Source organism: Lineus longissimus, chromosome 19 (assembly GCF_910592395.1).
Source record: "Lineus longissimus chromosome 19, tnLinLong1.2, whole genome shotgun sequence".
NCBI lineage: Eukaryota > Metazoa > Nemertea > Pilidiophora > Heteronemertea > Lineidae > Lineus > Lineus longissimus.
Genome location: NC_088326.1, coordinates 7,672,215 through 7,690,684, shown reverse-complemented (window position 1 = coordinate 7,690,684; position 18,470 = coordinate 7,672,215). Strand labels below are relative to the sequence as shown.

Below are 18,470 nucleotides of genomic sequence, written 5' to 3'. Positions count from 1 at the left end.
TCAAATAAAAATTAGAAAAACAAACTTGAAATTCTAAAAAGAGACTTCATAAACTCTGTAGAGGAAGACCTTGGCGCATATGAAGAGTTAAAGAAAAGTTAACCAAGAAATTGCTAAATAAAAGTGAAAGAAGATCTTATTGTGGAAAGTAGAAAAGTAAAAGAGTTAGATCAAGAAAGTGAAAGCAGTGCTAGTAGAATAAAACGCTTAATCACTGATGTCTTGAAGAAACCAGACTCAGAGTTTCCTCCAAATGAAAGAATTAATTTATTAGTTTCAGATAAGTGTATATGGCAAGCAGAGTGTCCAGTAATTAAAAAAACCTAGATTTATTTAAAAAACCTGGGTTTTTTCCTAATAAACTAAGTTTATTTGGAAAAAATATAGGTTTTTTTAAAACAACCTTGTTTAGTAGCTAATAAACCGAGTTTCTTTAATAAAACCATTTTTTTTTACTTTCTTTTCTAATAAAGTACATGTAGGTTTTTTAACAGAAACTAACATTTTATACTAAAAAAACTGTTTTTTTTCCTTAAAAACTTGGTTTTTTACAACATAATCGTATAAAATATAAGTTTCTGTACAGAAATGTCCATTTATTCAATAAAACAAGGTTTATTACAAAAACAACCTAGTTTATTTTTAAAAAACTAAGTTTATTACTAATAAACCTAGTTTTTTTTTAAAAAACTGGCAGAAAACTTACATTTTCAAACCTCGATCCTACCTACATTGAGTTATCTGGGATGAGATTAGGGTCTCACTAACTAGTTTACAGAGTGCAGTGCAGTGCAGCATTAGTACCACGTGGTGCCGAGGTTGCCCATCCTCGTCCCGATAACATCGCGGATTTGTGTACATGGGGCGAGGTAGAAAATGCAAGTTTCTCGATAGAAAGTAGGTTTTTGCACGCCGTTTGTCCAGTTATTCAAAACAACCTACATTTTTACAATAAAACCAGGTTTTATTGCAAAAAACTAAGTTGTTTTGTATAAAACCAAGTTTTTTACGTAAAAAGGTAGGTTTATTAGCCATTTGTCCAGTTATTGTTAATAAACCAAGATTCTTTTCTATAAAACTAAGTTTATTACCACTGGATGAAAAACTTATATTTTAGGGAATAAAACCAAGTTTATTTGTTAAACTTGACATTTGTGGATAGAAACAAGGTTTGTTAGGTAAAAAAACTTGGTCTTATTAAAGAAACAAGGTTTTTTAGGAAAAAACAAGGTTGTTTTGAAAAAACCTATATTTTTTCCAAATAAACTTAGTTTATTAGGTAAAAAACCAGGTTTTTTGAATAAATCTAGTTTTTTTTTAATTACTGGACACTCCGCTTGCCATTAGTGTACAAACCTATGACACTTTTTGTGCGTTCACCTTTTTTTCTTCAGAATAACCAGATACTTTGTTATAGTAGAAGCAGATAAAGGTCATCACTTAAGATTCAGTAGAAGCCACTGTGCTTCCTGCAATGGCATAAAATCAATCAAAATGACTTCCCCGTCGTTTTTTTCCTGCAGGCCTTCTTTTACAACCGCTGCAAGTCAGACAACGATTGTAAAGCGTATCAATGTTGCGTGCATGTGAAAGGATGGGGAGGCGATGGCATTAGCTACTGTGATAACCACCGTGGAATGTACGAGGCCTGCAATCTGAGCGGTGACACGAACATGTCTCGGTGCCCATGCAAAAAGGGTGAGTACGGTGTTAGTCATAGTTCTTCCATTTTCAGTATGGACCAGAAGAACTCTGGCATCAAAGGGAAAAAAATACAGTGCTTAGTCGCATCTTCCCTGGTCGAGTTCAAGTGATTCATTTTTATGGAGACCGGGGTAATACTTTGATATCCCACAGCGCTTTATAACAGTTTCATTCCGTGACATTATTATTGTCATTATTTTCATTCCCCCTCTTTGCCCACTAACTAAGTTGAGGTTGGTGAAGAAGATATGCCAAAGTTGAATTATAAAGTGATGACATGCTAGTCTGAAGGTCAATGATTGGACTTCGAAGTTTGTTGCGGTGTACACATGTGGGAACAGTTGGAAATTTGTCATTTTTCAGCGCATGGCTCCTGGTGGCGAAAGCATGAATCAGATGGAGTTGATTGTCATCAGCGAACAGCGCCTCATAATATGGAACATATCTACCGTATATAATTACGAAAAGAAAGTCTTGAAGGAGTTTGTAGTTGGAACGTTTTTGTCTTTGGTAAATGGACCAATCATTAACTTTTGAATTTTGACCTTGAACTAGAAAATCAGGTGTGACATTATGACGTATCCTCGTTATATTGACTTATTTCCTTAAGTAGTATAGTAACCCAGGAAAGAAGTCCACTTTTTAGCTCACCTGGGTGAGCTTATGTCGTCACGTCTTGTCCGTCGTCCGTCGTCTGTACGTCCGTCCGTCCGTCGGGCCGTCGGGCCGTCCGTCCGGCGTTCGTCAACAATGGTGGCACGTTTGCTCACCATTGAGTCTAGGAGGTTGAAACTTGGTGTGTGGATGTCTTATGACAGCATGATCTGACATACCGAAAATCATTGCAATTTGACCTACTTTCTGGGCTCCAGGCGGCCATCTTTGAAAACCTTATTTTGTCAATATCTCATGAATGCTGATAGCTAGGATCTTGAATTTTTTTCTGTGGATACCTCTGAAGAGACTACATGACATAATACCCGGGTTTTTGATTTGACTTACTTTTTAAGGTTACAGAGGTCAAACTCTATAATTTCACCGCAGGTGGCACGTTTCGTCATCACTTGTTGTAGACTCTTTAAATTTGGTATGTAGACACTTATTGAGCATCTCTACATGTTGACCAAAAAGTAGGTCAATGTGACCAACTTTTCAGTGATAAGTAGGTCAAGTTTGTAAAATCCTATGAAGACATTATTATAGAAAATTGTGTTGCCCGAGGTTACACATGACTTGACCAAGTCAGTGTGATTCCTCTATGTGTATTTGCTCCTCTCTATTTCAAGACTATAGCTAAATTAGGCAATATTTCAACAGTAAGTATGTAAATATCCTGCATGCCTACTTACAACAATATCAAAGCAGTGCCAGGAATGAACCCCCTCTGGTAGAACAGCCAAAATGACCAAGTCAGTGTGATTCCTATCTTCTCAATATCTCATGAGCGTTGATAGCTAGAACAATGAAATTTTTACTGTCAATACTTCTGATGAGACTACATGACATAATGTACGGGTTTTTGATTTGACCTACTTTTGAAGGTCACAGAGGTCAAACTCTAAAATTGCAGCGAAGGTGGCACGTTTCGTCATTAATTGTCCTAGACTCTTCAAATTTGATATGTAGACACCTACTCGGCATCTGTACATATAAACAAAAAACTCCGGTCAATGTGAGCTACTTTTCAAGTGTAAGTAGATCAGGTCATAAAACTCAATGTGAGTTATATCAAGAAACCTTCACTGTGTGATTCTCAAAGGGGCATCATTGATCGATGTAATCAAGATTGACATAGAGCGTATAACTATAACATTTTGACCTTGATCTAGTTTCCAAGGTCAGAAAGGTCAAACTCTAAAATTCCACTGAAGTTGATGCATTTCACGACTATTTGTCTAAGATTCTTCAAATTTTATATGGAGACACCTATTGAGCATCTGTACAAGTTGATGCAATTCGGGTCAATTGTCACCTAGTTTATCAAGTTCACAGAAGTGAAACTCTAAAAGTGTCATTGACAGTGCCACATTTTGTCATATCTAAAAGTCAATTTAACCTCCATATGTCATTTCATCTGCAACTAAATGATTCCCAGGTGAGCACAATGTCCCCAGGACATTTCATTAAAGTTTTGGATGCGTAGTCTGGGCATGCCGATCCACCGTCGTTTTGCGTATATCCAGCCTTCACCACCGATAACTCCCCCCTGATCAGCCGTCAGAATGGCTGTTACTATATCGGTAGTCCCCTGCATACCTTTCCTTTCCCACGCGTCTTCTGTCGCGACAACACTTACAGCACACTCACTCGTGGTTGTCGCACGAGACACGCACTGAAAGCCATCATAATTGAAGACCAGGTGTTCAATGAGTAACGGGTTCCAGGGATGCTGACCTGACCCAAATGCACAGTGCATGATGTATAGAAGAAGGATAACCTGATCCGGAGGTTGGCACTATCAAATCAGGCCGTCATTCAATTACTTTGTGTCAAGCAATTTGATTGGCTACCCGTTTATGATGGTGCGTCCGACAGATTACCTGGCGGCATTTATCGGGGGGGGGGGGGGGGGGGGGTGAAAAGAGGTACATTTACGACTGATATTCACCGCCGATAAGTGGGCATGAGTCTTTGGTCACGCTCAACATTTTATTTCGAAATTTCGTGACGTCAGGATGTTCCCTAAATTGCAAATGACACCCATTTCAAAATGCGTTTTGAAGGCACTTTTCAAATAATGACTAATTGGCGCTCTACACCACTGGAAAGGCCGTGATCTCCTCTTTCTACATGAACTCATCTCATTAATTTGACAAATACAAGTCAGCAATTAGCGCAGGATAGGCTCCGAGCACTTGAGGCCATCTAAAACCTAAAAACTTCAAACCAGACCCCGAAATCACTAAAAGCCGTGATTTTTATATTAATGTGAAAACCGGTATTTTTGGATTTACCTACACGAATTCTTTTTTAAATCGCAATTTTTAGTGATTTCGAGGTCTGGTTTTTCCAGTGAACGCATCCGCCGCCATCATTACGATAATGTTTTCATTCTTATATATATATATATATATATTGGTATCTTTATTCGATATGTAAATTACATTTACACGTCTAGACAAACAAACATGATTACAAATTATGCACAGTGATACAAAAAAAATGGTGCAGGTGCGACTCCACAGAATACAGGTTACAGGGTGCTACTCAGTGCACAAAAAATCAACAATGGTTTTTATATTTACATCCCCGCGGTTTGTATCTAGTAAATGGAGGAAATCCCTAATGGCACTTGACCAAACCAAAATAGCTTCTGAAGGATGAACGTATGGCACCGCGTCGATGTTCCCGATTGTAGAACGCGGTGCCCCAATTAAATTAGTAATGTATGAGATAGGACGAGCTTCCATCTAATGCCAACTGAAAAGCTATTTGAATGTAGCTATTATTTGTTTCCGATGACCTGCTCATGAAACGTAGAAATCTGTTGTGGAGAGTAGCCTCTATCGGACTTGACAAAATTAAATGTTGTAATAAGACACAGTGCGTTCTAGGATGTACAGATAAAATTTTCTGACCGCCTTCCTCCATGCGGTATACAAAAGGTTGACAGACCTATCTCCGAGGTCCCACAGAACGGAACCATACAGGGACATACAAAACGATTGAAAAAGTTTAACCTTTGTTTCAAAATTACAGAAATGAAACCTTGACAAAAGGACATTGACCCTTCTGTTAAAATCAGATATAGACTTAAGAATATTTTTATCTTGAGAATCTGGTCCTATGATGTTTCCTAGGTGGGTAGCAGTTCCATTAGCCCGTACAGGAATGTCTTGAAAGTTTATTATTATATCACCCACTGTTTTGTTATTAGACTGAAAAAATAGGAGTTGGCATTTGGTTGGGTTGAATTTGATCATATAATCCTTTGAGAACTGAACTGCTATATCTTGCTGGGCCGACAGGGAAAACTTTGTTGGACATGAAATAATAATATCGTCAGCGTAAGCATAAGCTCCTGCAAATGTAGCGCCAATATAACAACCATATCCCGAACCTTTTAGTTTTAACAGTAGTTCGTCCATGTAATTAACAAAGAGAAATTGAGAAAGTATTCCTCCTTGCTTCACACCATTTGTAACATTGAAATAATTTGAGTGGGATTTACCCCGGCGTATCCTCATTTTCTGTTTTATGTACAAGTTCGCAATCATCCGTGCCATAACAGGACATACATGTATATGTTTTTTTAAGCAATACTTTCACTAATCTCGTATATTCTACCCTATTAAACACTTTGCTCGCATCTAAGAGCATTGCATATACTTATCCTCCACCATTTAGATAGTATCTGACAACTTCATTCACAACAAAGGTACAGTCATTGGTCGACACGCCTTTTTTATAACCAAACTGCATATCTGACGATTTCAGAACATCCTGACATTTTTGTAGTATGACTGTTTCGAAAAGTTTACAAAAAGGACTATTGAGGGCTACGGTAATTTGCCGAATCATTCAGAGACTTCCTAGAATCCTTCGGTATAGTAATGACTGTACTACATAGCATGTTCACTGCAGCATAGCCATGCTTTAACATGCTATTGAATAAAAGTGACATCATAACAATAACTTATTTGTACCATACTTAAGATGGTTCGTAGAGAGAATGCTGTCACCATCATTTTTATGATGGTTTAACGAGTTGATAGCTGATGTAACATCCCCAACTGTTATCACATGTTGTACGTGACATTTACTCTGCGGATCACAACATGTTTCCTATATATTACGGTTAATATCCAGGAGAAGACTATCCATTTCATTTCTGTCATATGAGACTGAATTATAAAGATTTTCATACTTTTCCGCCAGGTGTGTACATATAGCTTCTTCGCCAACATGTCCGTCTACATTGTTTGGTAATTGGGAAGTCGCGCGGGTTGTCTTTTTTATCTCGCGCCAAAAGTTTTTATCATTTCCCGACAGCTTATTGTTTGCCAAACTATCGGCAATAAATCGTTTTTCATTTTTCTTTGCGGTTTTGATTGATAAGTGATACTGCATTCGCGTTCGACGCCGGATATCGGCTATTAAACCATTTCGCGGAGACCCGTTTGATTTCCAAAGGTTATGCCAACAAAGGGCTTGCCTTTTTGGCTCCGCCACATAGTCATTCCATCCTGGCATGACCTTTTTGTCGGAATGTACTTTATAAGGAATGTTCCTTTCACTAGAAGACATACATGCATCTACAATATCCTTGAAGAGGACATCAATTAAGTCAGTATGGTTACGACAGTCGAAATAATCACATTGAAGGAGGAGGTGCGGAATTGCAATATTGTTAAGACATCCATCTAATGTGTGCCGATATGTGGCAATATCATGTTCATTTACATTTGCCCAGTCTAATTTTCCTTCAAGGGGGGGATGTACTGTCTCAAAAAAACGGTCAGGACTTAACTCCACGAACATCGATATAGGAAAATGATCCGACAAATTATCTCCTTCATGAACTGATGTATGACGAGTTACCAACGGTAAGAGATTCGCACTTATTAAAAAGTGGTCCAGTGACGATTTCACTCCTGTTATTTTACTCTCATGAGTATACTGAATATCGGAACGTGGGGTCCGTGTGGCTCTCTCCAAACTTTCGGTAGCAATAAACGGCAATAAGGCCCGACTGTTTTGAGAATCCCTATTAAAGTCAGTGTTAAAGTCGCCACCTATGATCAAATGGTCTGCACCTGTAGAAGCTGCTATCCCAGCTATCTCATCTAATATGCTAAGATATTCAGGTAAATTACCCACTATAAAATCACACGGCATATAAGTATCTACGACCAGTAAGGTAGTATCTGGTGAAAGCTTAAAACTTACAGCACATATTCGCTTGCTATTGAAATTTAAGACAGGAACAGCTTCCCACACAATTGATTTCTTCCATATTATAGAACACCCCCCATACGGTCTCCCAACCAAAGGTTTGGAATCATCGACAGCAGAGATACCATGAGTACATACATCTGGAATACGATCCGCTATAAAGTTCAAATTGCCTTTCAAGAGCCAAGTTTCCTGAAGCAACACAATGTCATGATTGTCTAGCAAGTGCGATATGTAGTCTATTTTACCACTCCCAAGTCCCTGAGTATTATAAGTACAAACGCTTAATACCATGATTAATATTATAAACAACACAGAAAGATTATTTGGTACCATTAACATTACTGTATCTGTTTTGGCTACCCCCGACTTCCGGAGAGATATTTTCGGAACTGTCCCTTTGTCTTATGTACTCTCTTACACACACGCCACCAGGCCACAATAGTTCATCGAACATTTTATGATAATCTGTCTTGGTAACACTAACTTGAAATGATTTAAACTTTGCATTTTCGTGAGATCTACACTCGACTGATTTTACTTCAATGGAATTTTCCTCGATGAAATTTCTTAAGTCCTCCTCGTTAGTAGCCTTGTCTAGCCGATAAATAAAAACATCACGACAGGGAAAAGGGGCACCTTTCACTTTAGAACTATCGGTAGACTTTCCCATGATTATTTTATGTTTTCGCCGTTCCTTACGTTTTTGACGTTTATACTCATGTTTTCCAATTTGGAAGTCCTCCGAATCACTTTCACGATCGCAATTGTTATCACGATTAATCTACTGATTACTGCCTCTGAGGCGGAGAACGTTAGGATGTACCAGATTACTACGTGACAGTTTCCCTCGACCGCCACGTGCACTCTCACGCCCTCCACGAACACCCCGGGAACTTTTGAGTCCCTGAGATTGAGCCATACTTGAGTATGTGCGGGTACTAGTAGGACCAATGGATTCACTAATTTCACTCCTGTCATGACACTGCTCACCCTCCGCAACGAGTATTCTTTCATCACCGACTTTGTTCTGGGTTATGGGCCAGATAGACTCGAAAGCAGTCATCTCGACGATTTTAGCATCCGTTCTCTCTTTACTAATTGATTTCTCTTCTAGTGAATGAATGTCATTGGCGTTTTTAACAACTGTCTCCTGTATTCTCGACATTTTCGCCTCAAGTTTGCTCAGGCGATCTACCAAAGAGATATTATTGAGTTCCTCTGGCATGGAACGCGGGATTCTGCACAAATCGTAAGCAGATATTACGAAGGATGGAACACAGTCCTCTTTTTCTAACTTAAGAATTGCACTCACAACATCTGATACGTCAGCGTCCTTCTCATTTCTCACGGCAGTGATTTTCCGACTTATTCTCCTGCCGATTATATCTAAATTAGCATTAGCCCAAAGAGTGTTCTTCGCCTCCGTTACTTGTTTCGAATCGAAAAAACAGAGCACAGCCTTTTTGACGTTATCAGGAGTTCCGGACTGTAACGCCGAAACCATGTATGACAAAAGCGGTTGTTCTTTCAGCGATTTAACCGTATGCACAGGTTTGACACTGCCGTGACTTTGCACCTGACTACTCAAATCGTTCTGACATGTCTTATCCTCGACATCACTATCAGCCGGTTCATCATCGTTATCCTGGTCAATTCGTACTGATTTCAGATCTGGACTGCCCGATCCATCGTGATCAGGCGTTCTCAGACTGGCTTTCCACTTACTACCAGCCTGCCGTGGCGTAGCCATTTTGACACAGAATTCATCCAACGTTTTTGAGGCCATAGCACGATCGCGTCATGCAGAATGGATTTGACACGCGTATATTATTAATCTCGCAATGCTCACTTGAGTTCTTACTCAAGCGTGACGAGCAATAGATCGAATGTTCTGCAGTACATGTACAAGTACAAGTACATGTACTCGTATGCACTCAGACCTCTAAATGTACACTTAAAGGCCATATATCAAGGTTTGAAAACATGCTTGATACTCATGAAATATGTTGAGGGTTAAAAAAACAAGATCCCAGACATTAAAAAAATTCTAATAATAAAGTCATTATTTAGTTATTTCAATTTTCAATTTTAAACTATTTGAATTTCCCACCACACACAACTTTAGATTAGTTCCACATGTGGCCGCTAGGGATTTTTTGATGACGTAGATCAGGTCAGTCAGAACAAAGCAAGATGGCTTCCGCATACAGTTCAGAGAGTGAGAGCAGTGAATTTGAGGATGTTTTGGTCGATACAGAAGGTTATTTAAACGTTGAGCCGTACATGTTCGAGCCATTAATATCACTAGATCATAATGAGAGTGATCATTCGGACGAAAGTGATTAGAATTTGTGGTTAATCAATTTGCATGGCAGACCTGCCGATATAGCAAAGAAGACATTGATAGACGGTTGCAGATGCATAACATGTATGATTTTTGAACAGACTAATGTTGCACAATATTGTTTCGCCTCGTCTGTGTTGTATCGCCAGTTATGTCATGACGCTGAACTACTATTGAAAAGTGACGGTATTATGCACAATCATCTTGACGTGACGATATAATGCCGTGCAACGTTAGATAGGCCTAGATGTCAGATGACAATAATCTGTCATTGACAGTGGCTGTCACTGACACTGACCTGTGTCGCTGTCACTTCGCTGTCACCTTGCTATGGCTGGAACACAAGAAGACACTATGCGGTATCACAGGCCCCATTAGGGCCTACACATTATGTATAACAACCGACCTCAGCAGCCTCGGGCATTAAATGCAATTGACATGGTTGTGTAGCCACTGTACAGTGGATGACATGTGTCATTTGGGTAGTATGAGCGTTGTATGCATCAGCAGTGTATAAATCATGAAATAGTGTTCAACTCACTTCTTGATGTTTACGTTTTTTGGCTAACGAACGTTCCTTTGGAGGCTGTCGCATGTAAGTGGGGTTGGTCAAATCGAATACAGATGGAACAGCTGTTTTTAACAAGTGGCATTTAATATTCAGTTGGATGCAGATATCCGGCTTCATGTGATAATCCGTATCGATAAAGTGATCACTGCAAAGTTTGGCCGAAGGCCCAGGCTTCCAACACTCCAAACGTTTGCACTTCCGAATCCACAGCTTCCTCCTCTCTCGTTCAACTGGCTTTGGAAATTCATGAAAATGGGTCCCATCCGTCATTCGATTGTTCTTCGTGCTAGCCTTGACACAATTCGGAGCCACACAATACACCATAGTGAATGAAACACATTACTTCCAGGTGTGCATAATTAATTAAGGCCCTCCTGCTTTTATGATTGCATGACATGTACAGATGACCTGATCTACATCACAACTTTTGCTGAACCCGCCGCCTGGCTCTAACAAGCCAGTTGCTAGCCTGATCAGGTAATCAAGTTGTCAAACACATAATTGGCTATATCTTCAAAATGGATGGAGCTAATTGCATTTGGTTTTCTGTATTGTATAAAGTGTTAGGTACACTTTTGAAATCGTCTTACAGCAGAAAATGGCAAAAAACCTTGATATATGACCTTTAATGTACTGTCCTTGTTACGGGCTATTTAAAAATGTCTTTTTTTTCATAAGAAGCCCACTGAACTGGAATATAACCTGTTCTAACTTACACAGATACAGTCTGTCTTCTATCTCTTCCTTACAAAAGTTCAAAACATTTATAATTAAGTCCTAATTTACGGAAAAATCCTCCCTTCGTAAGAGCCGGAAAATCCAACAGACCGCCATGTTTTACTTTTTTTATAATATCAATCTATTGAACAGTGCACCCGGTTTCTGAGACTCTGCTCTCGTACAGGTACTGGTTCAGTGCTAGATATAATAGGCAGCAGGAATTCCCACATTTTTTAGGAACTACGGTGGCAAGGCCGATGAATCCACGAAAACTCTTTAAAGGCACCTTTGTTAGATGGTGTTTCTGAAGTGGAATTGACTGCTAAATCTAACGAAATGTCCTTAGAACATTGTGCTCACCTTGGAATGGTTAAGTGGTAGATGAAATGAGACGTGGAGGTTAAATTGACTTTTGCATATGACATAATTTGGCACTATCAATGAACTTTTAGACTCAGACCTCTGTGAACTTAATAACTAGGTCAAAATTTGGCCATAATTGACCTAAATTGTACATTTACGACTGATATTCACCGCCGATAAGTGGGCATGAGTCTTTGGTCACGCTCAACATTTAATTTCGAAAGTTCGTGACGTCAGGATGTTCCCTCGATTGCAAATGACACCCATTTCTGCTAAATCTAACGAAATGTCCTTAGAACATTGTGCTCACCTTGGAATGATTTAGTGGTAGATGAAATGAGACGTGGAGGTTAAATTGACTTTTGCATACGACATAATGTGGCACTATCAATGAACTTTTAGACTCAGACCTCTGTGAACTTAATAACTAGGTCAAAATTTGGCCACAATTGACCTAAATTGGGTCAACTTGTACAGATGCCCAATAGGTGTATTCATATAAAATTTGAAGAATCTCTGACAAAGAGTAGGGAAACGTACCATATTCAGTGAAATCTTAGAGTTTGACCTTTCTGACCTTGGAAACTAGGTCAAGGTCAAAATTTTATAAGCACTATGTTAAGCTTGATCATATCAATCAATGATGCACATTTGACGATCACACAGTGCACTGAGTAGCACCCTGTAACCTGTATTCTGTGGAGTCGCACCTGCACCATTTTTTTGTATCACTGTGCATAATTTGTAATCATGTTTGTTTGTCTAGACGTGTAAATGTAATTTACATATCGAATAAAGATACAAATAGATAGATAGAAGGTTTCTATGACTGACATTGAGTTCTATGACCTAACCTACTTACACCTGAAAAGTAGGTCACACTGACCTGAAATTTTGTCCGGATACCCAATAGGTGTCTACATGTCAAGACCAGTATAAAGGTTGCTTTTTACAAAGTGGATTCATCGTGTGATTGATTGCAGTAGTCATGAAACCACCTTGACCCACTAAATGTCAGGGTTGACTACATCGCATGCACATTCGCATCTGGCATCTACACCTTGGCAGCGGAGCCTTCATGTCATATGGGCAAAGTCACTGGCGACCCTTGATTGTTCAAGACGGAAGAAACACAGTCATGGACACAGTCGTGATTTAGTGCATCATCATATCAATGTAACTGACTATATCCTTGCATTGTAAAGTCAGAATGGAATGAAATATTTAAATATGGCTTGTTAACCCCGATAGGATGAATTGCGTTATACTTACAGAGGCAAAAAATGTGACTGTCAGCGGCACAGTTTTTGTCAATGCCTCATTTGTTGGTAATCCTGACTTTGACAGGTGTGAGGAGCCAGCTATATCTCGGGGTATGGGCGGTTATAACCGCAAATATTCACCAACGCGCGAGGGATAGCAAGTTACTCCTAGAAGCCGATGAGGCGTATAGTTCGTGGCGCGTACAGCGGTAATTTCGAAAATCTGCATTTCCTAGAATCGTCGTGAGGGGTAGATACCGCGAGTTCTAGAACCCGCGTTATGTGGCGCCACTGTCGCATATTGACGTCGTCGTATTGTTTTTGCTGTTAGCGACACTACTGTCAGTTGGCCTCAACACGTGGTACTTGTCACTGTCAGAAAGCGCGTACATGCGTAGGCTACTTTCGTTGCAATTTTAAAAATGTGCGACCAGTCGCAACTGCAACAGGCAGCACTACTGCTTCAGCAAGTAGTGCAGATTTTGGACCAGCAGCAGCCCGATCAGCTGCAGCAGAGACAGCCGAGAGCAGAGGCTAGTGATATGAACCCGAGTATAAACCCTGATTCTACACCACGTCGTCGTCCTCCGCCTCCTCGGCCAAGCACTTTATTTTCTAGGCCAATGTCGATTGCTGCTGGTGGGGCCTTCGCTACTATGCCTAGTTGTAGTAGCAGGCCGGCATCTGCATCTGCATCTAATGTTGCTTACGGTGCCCCATCGTCAGACAGAGCAAATTCAAGTGTGTGATGATCGAAGTATTCGTCCAAACAAAATGATTATGAATGAGATCGCATGCATTTTGTCCCCCAAAAAAGTGTAGGCCTATATATATTTTCAAACTTATTTTGTTTAGAAGCCTAACGATCGTAGTAGCGGTTGGGGGCCATCCTGGGCAGGACCATTCACAATACCCAAGTTACTGACAGGACTGACGCCGTGGTCGGTAGGTTGGCAAAAACCATTCCCCCCCCCGTCTCACTCTCAGCCTGTTTTCCCTGTCCCTCAAGCAGAGCATTCAGCAATTGCAATGCTTCAACCAGGGATATAGTTGGGATTACCTCTAGATTGGCATCCCCATTGCATAAATGACTACAATCTCTTGCTAAAGAGTCAACCATGAAAACTACATGATCCTCTATACATTAACTTGTCTGTCTGAGCATATCCGAACCTCTCGCAGGATTCGTTTAACACGGCCCGTAAGATGAACTAGTAAGGCCATTAATAAATCAAAGCAGATGGTACCACACAACTGAATACATGTAGTAGAACAGAATAATCATTGTAAATCATAAATGGACGAAGCAGCACAAAAATGATAATGTTGCAGTGTCGCTTACAGCAAAAACAATACGATGCGACAGTGCGACAGTTCAATTGAATTCAATTCAGCTTTATTCTCCAAGACTATATACATAGTATGAGGAGGTCAGTGCGACAGTTCGACAGTGGCGCCACATAACGGAAATTGTTTGAACTGCTATCGCTCACGATAGTGGCGCCACATAACGGATTTTTTGGGAACTTCTATCACTCACGAGATCTATTGCTCACGGTTCTAGAACCTGCGGATTCTAGAGCTCGCGATCCCTCACGACGATTCTAGGAAATGCAGATTTTAGAAATTACAGCTATACGCGCCACGAACTATACGCCTCATCGGCTTCTTGGAGTCACTTGCTATCCCTCGCGTGTTGGTGAATATTTGCGGCAATATCGGGGCAAGTCATACCTCCATGACCTGTGTATATTGGTTGATTATTAATCAGGGTTCGTAGCGTAAAAAAACTAACTGTAATGAATATATTTGTTTTTGGAGGCATTTTATCCGTGTGGATGCCCCGATCTATTTTTAGATGCAATGGGATTTCCCTATTGGAATGACATCATCAAGGGAATTCCTGTGAGATTGCAATGTGGTTCTTTCTTGAAATTCTGGTCTCTTATGGTAGCCTTACAGTCTCGACCGCCTGTGGTTTTTAGTTTAGAAGATTATAACTATTAGTGTTGGAAGATTATGCGGTGGGAAGACACTGAAATAATTAGAGTGAGTTGTTTTTTTGTTGTTTAGGCACTAACCCTATGTGTGCCCCAATCTATTCTTAATGCCAATGACATCATCAACATGAAACGGCCAGGGGGCATTGTGCTCACCGCATAGATATTTGGTGATTTGGAATTCATCCTGGTCAAGAAACATGCTACATGTTTAGTATATAAGTCAAATTAAAGTCGGTATGCCATGTGATGTATCGTTGCTTGGAGTACCTACCATAAAAATATCATCGAAAACAAGTCTCTAATAAGCGAGATATTGGGCTTTTTACCTTTTTTAGTTTTGGCCTCCTGGGCCCATATTCATAAAAGCCTGCTAAGCCTAGTTGGCAACTATGTTTGACCCTAGCTGCCAACTAAACGCAGTTGGATACTAAGTGTTATTAGTGAGGTTTCGCAACCGCCCGGTTAGGCCCTTCGACGACGTTTATCTATTGTTCAGGTAAACTCACACAATAGATAAACGTCGTCGTAGGGCCTAAACGGGTGGTTGCGAAACCTCACTATTCATAAAACCCCGCTAAGCTTAGTTTGGTGCTAAGTTGTCTGCTAAATTTAGAGGTGCTCTGGGGTACCTCTAAGTCACTAGTTGGCAGCTAATTTTGTCAATTCTACATTGGATTCAGAGGCAAGATGAATTCAGGAGCTGGCAACAGTGCAACGTGTGATGAGAAGAGAACAGAATATTCAGAGACATACTTATTCAAATTTTTGTGATCTATCAAAATATCAAAATAATTTTTTTTCAAGATTTTTCAATGCAACTGTGGTCTGTTCATTCCCCCATGAAATATTCCATGAATTTGAGCATTATCGCGTGTTGAAATCTTGAAATTTTAAGCGAATTATTATATCATCGTAATCAAACTAGTTTTGATATGTTTCTGCCTCTACAGGCGATATTTTGATTTGATTTTTTATGTATACTCATGTTACCCCCTCTAGTATTCAATGACATTGAAAAATCCTGAAATATCAAAGAATATCAAAATGTCAAATTTGGATAATTTCTATACAATATCACGAACATTAAATGAGAATTTCTTTTCACTAAAAGTATAAGAAGTAACTCAAGTTTCAAGCACAACTCAAAAACGTTGACAAAACAAAATTCAATCAACCGGGTATATCTTTTTTATTTTGGGGCCTTTTTTAATTCTTAAAATCAAACTATCAGAACCCTGCAACATTAAAAAAATGCCAATAGGGAAATAATAGACAATTCCAACCATATGTCGCAAACGGAATTGGTCCATCTAGTGCGGAGTTACAAATTATTTTAGGTGTTGATATTATGTCGAAAGACACACATACAATGCTCACATGCCATCCCCTATTGAAAGTGAAACTAACGCGCCCTGTGGTATGTGGTTTGGGACAAAGGCCAAGTGCCTAGCTAACAACTCACAAAATCTTAGTTGACAACTTCCTGGCAATTTTCTTAGCAAGGTTTTATGAATAGGAACATAGCAGCAGACTATGGAGCAGCCAACTAGGCATTTGGCAGCCTGCTAAGGCCTAGTTGACTGCTAGTTTAACAGGGTTTTATGAATATGGGCCCTGGTGGCCAAGTCGAGAATCAGATCAGATCGAAATTCGATGTCCAAGGTTACATGATGTAGGGAGTCATGTGTACCAAATTTCAAGTTCATAGCTTGATCGGTTAAGAAACGTGCCATAGTTACACTCAAACGACCAATTGACGCCATTTGACCTCTGTGACCTTGAAAACTAAGTCAAATCAAAAACCCGTACGATATGCGATGTATCCTTGCTTGGATAACCTACCATAACGGTTTTATTGAAAAGGAGTCACTGATACGAGAGATATCACACTTTTTAGGTTTCCACTTCTGGCCCCCTGGTGGCCAAGTCAAGAATCAGATCAGACCGAAATTCAGTGTCAGAGGTTACATGACATAGGGAGTCATGTGTACCAAATTTCAAATTCATAGCTTTAGCGGTTAAGAAACGTGCCATAGTTACACTCAAACGGCCAATTCACACCATTTGACCTATGTGACCTTAAAAATTAGGTCAAACCAAAAAGCCATAGAATATGTTGTGTATCCTTGCTCTGAGTACCTAGGGGACCTTGCTCTCAGGACCGGGGGGGGGGGGGGGGTCATGTGTACAAAGTTTCAAGTTAATAGCTTTAGCGGTTAAGAAATGTGCCTCTGTTTTTGAAACAGGATACAGACGACGACGGACGACGGACACTGCACTGTTGTATAGACTCCCCTACGGTGAGCCAAAAAGGACTTCCCCAATCTATTTTTAATTCCTACTACATCATCACCCAAAGGACATGGTTTTGGGAATGTTATATGAAAGCATGTGTTTTTGTTCATTTACCAGACATACCGGGATGGTGTCGGAGCTCTCCACCTGTCTAGAGGGGGTGGGGTGGTGACAAAAGGGCTCTGCAACAGTCTAGGGCCGGTAGGAGGTGGTGTCAAAAGGGTTCTTTACCAGTCTAGGGGTGGGGGGTCAAAAGGGCTCTCCACCAGTCTGGGGTTGGTAGAGGGTGGCGTCAAAAGGGTTCTTAATCAGTCTTGGGGTGGGGGCTCTCTACCTGTCTGGACTGGAGGGAGGGGATGGTGTCAAAGGGGCTCTACATGTAGGCCTTTGACCTGTTCCTGGTAGTGGACGGGGGGGGGGGTAATCACAAGAGGGCAAACTTTTCACACATCATTGTTTTGCTGGCATTAACTGAGTTGTGGTTAAGATGGTGTTAAGGGGGGAGGGGGGCTGCCGACTGGGATTCTATTTACATCACTATATACATCACTACATCACAATCAATCAAATCACTATTCAATCAAAACCGCCCATAATTCAACTCTCCTCCAGGTGAACACTCCTCCAACATTTCCAAGGGCGGGGTACCATGCTTGATCTATAACAATTGTGGTTAAGGCCAGTAATTTGTTGTTCTTGAACTACCTCATCTGAACATGCCTGCACCCAGCGTAATTTGCTTGTATTACAATGAATAAATTAAACAAGCCTCACCTAAGACCCCTAATCTTGAAAATAAGAAAGAAAGAATTTAAAGTGATACTAATAACACCCTCCAAAATAAATGGGGGGAGGTCTCTATGATCTTTAAACTCTTCAGCTGTATATGAACCGCTTAGTACCACACAGGAATTTTACCATGGGGGTTCCATGCAAGTCCATATACGGCAGTCTAGTCAAAGCGTTCATACTTAATTTCATAAATTCTATTATCTAGATATTTCAGACTAAGAGAGCAAATTGCCACACTGATGATCTACAACCCTGCGCCACCATCTTTTTCATTGAAAAAATTACCCCATTGCACAGGTTGTCTCATAAAAAAAGGTAATCCTAGCAAAATGGGTCAATATTTTTAAACCATACTTTCTACAACTTCTCTCATACATCACAGTAAAGTAGAAGCTATGAGCTTTGTGTTGATGCCATTGCGACGTCTAACCTGCTATGCATGACTGAGCACCATGGTCTTAAAAAAGACATGCAGAAATAACCTTGTTTCAAGTACGGAGATTCAAGCTTGACATTAA

The 18,470-nt window shown here is 40.1% G+C and overlaps 1 protein-coding gene across 1 annotated transcript in view; it reads left to right on the top strand.

The window, feature by feature from the left end:
• The window catches only part of LOC135502720 (U3-aranetoxin-Ce1a-like), a 65,928-nt gene that overhangs the window by 46,606 nt on the left and 852 nt on the right, over nucleotides 1-18,470 (top strand). Inside the window, exon 2 of the mRNA XM_064795693.1 lies at nucleotides 1,524-1,698. Within this exon, the coding sequence (XP_064651763.1) occupies nucleotides 1,524-1,698 (175 nt within the window). The remainder of the gene's footprint in view (nucleotides 1-1,523; nucleotides 1,699-18,470) is intronic.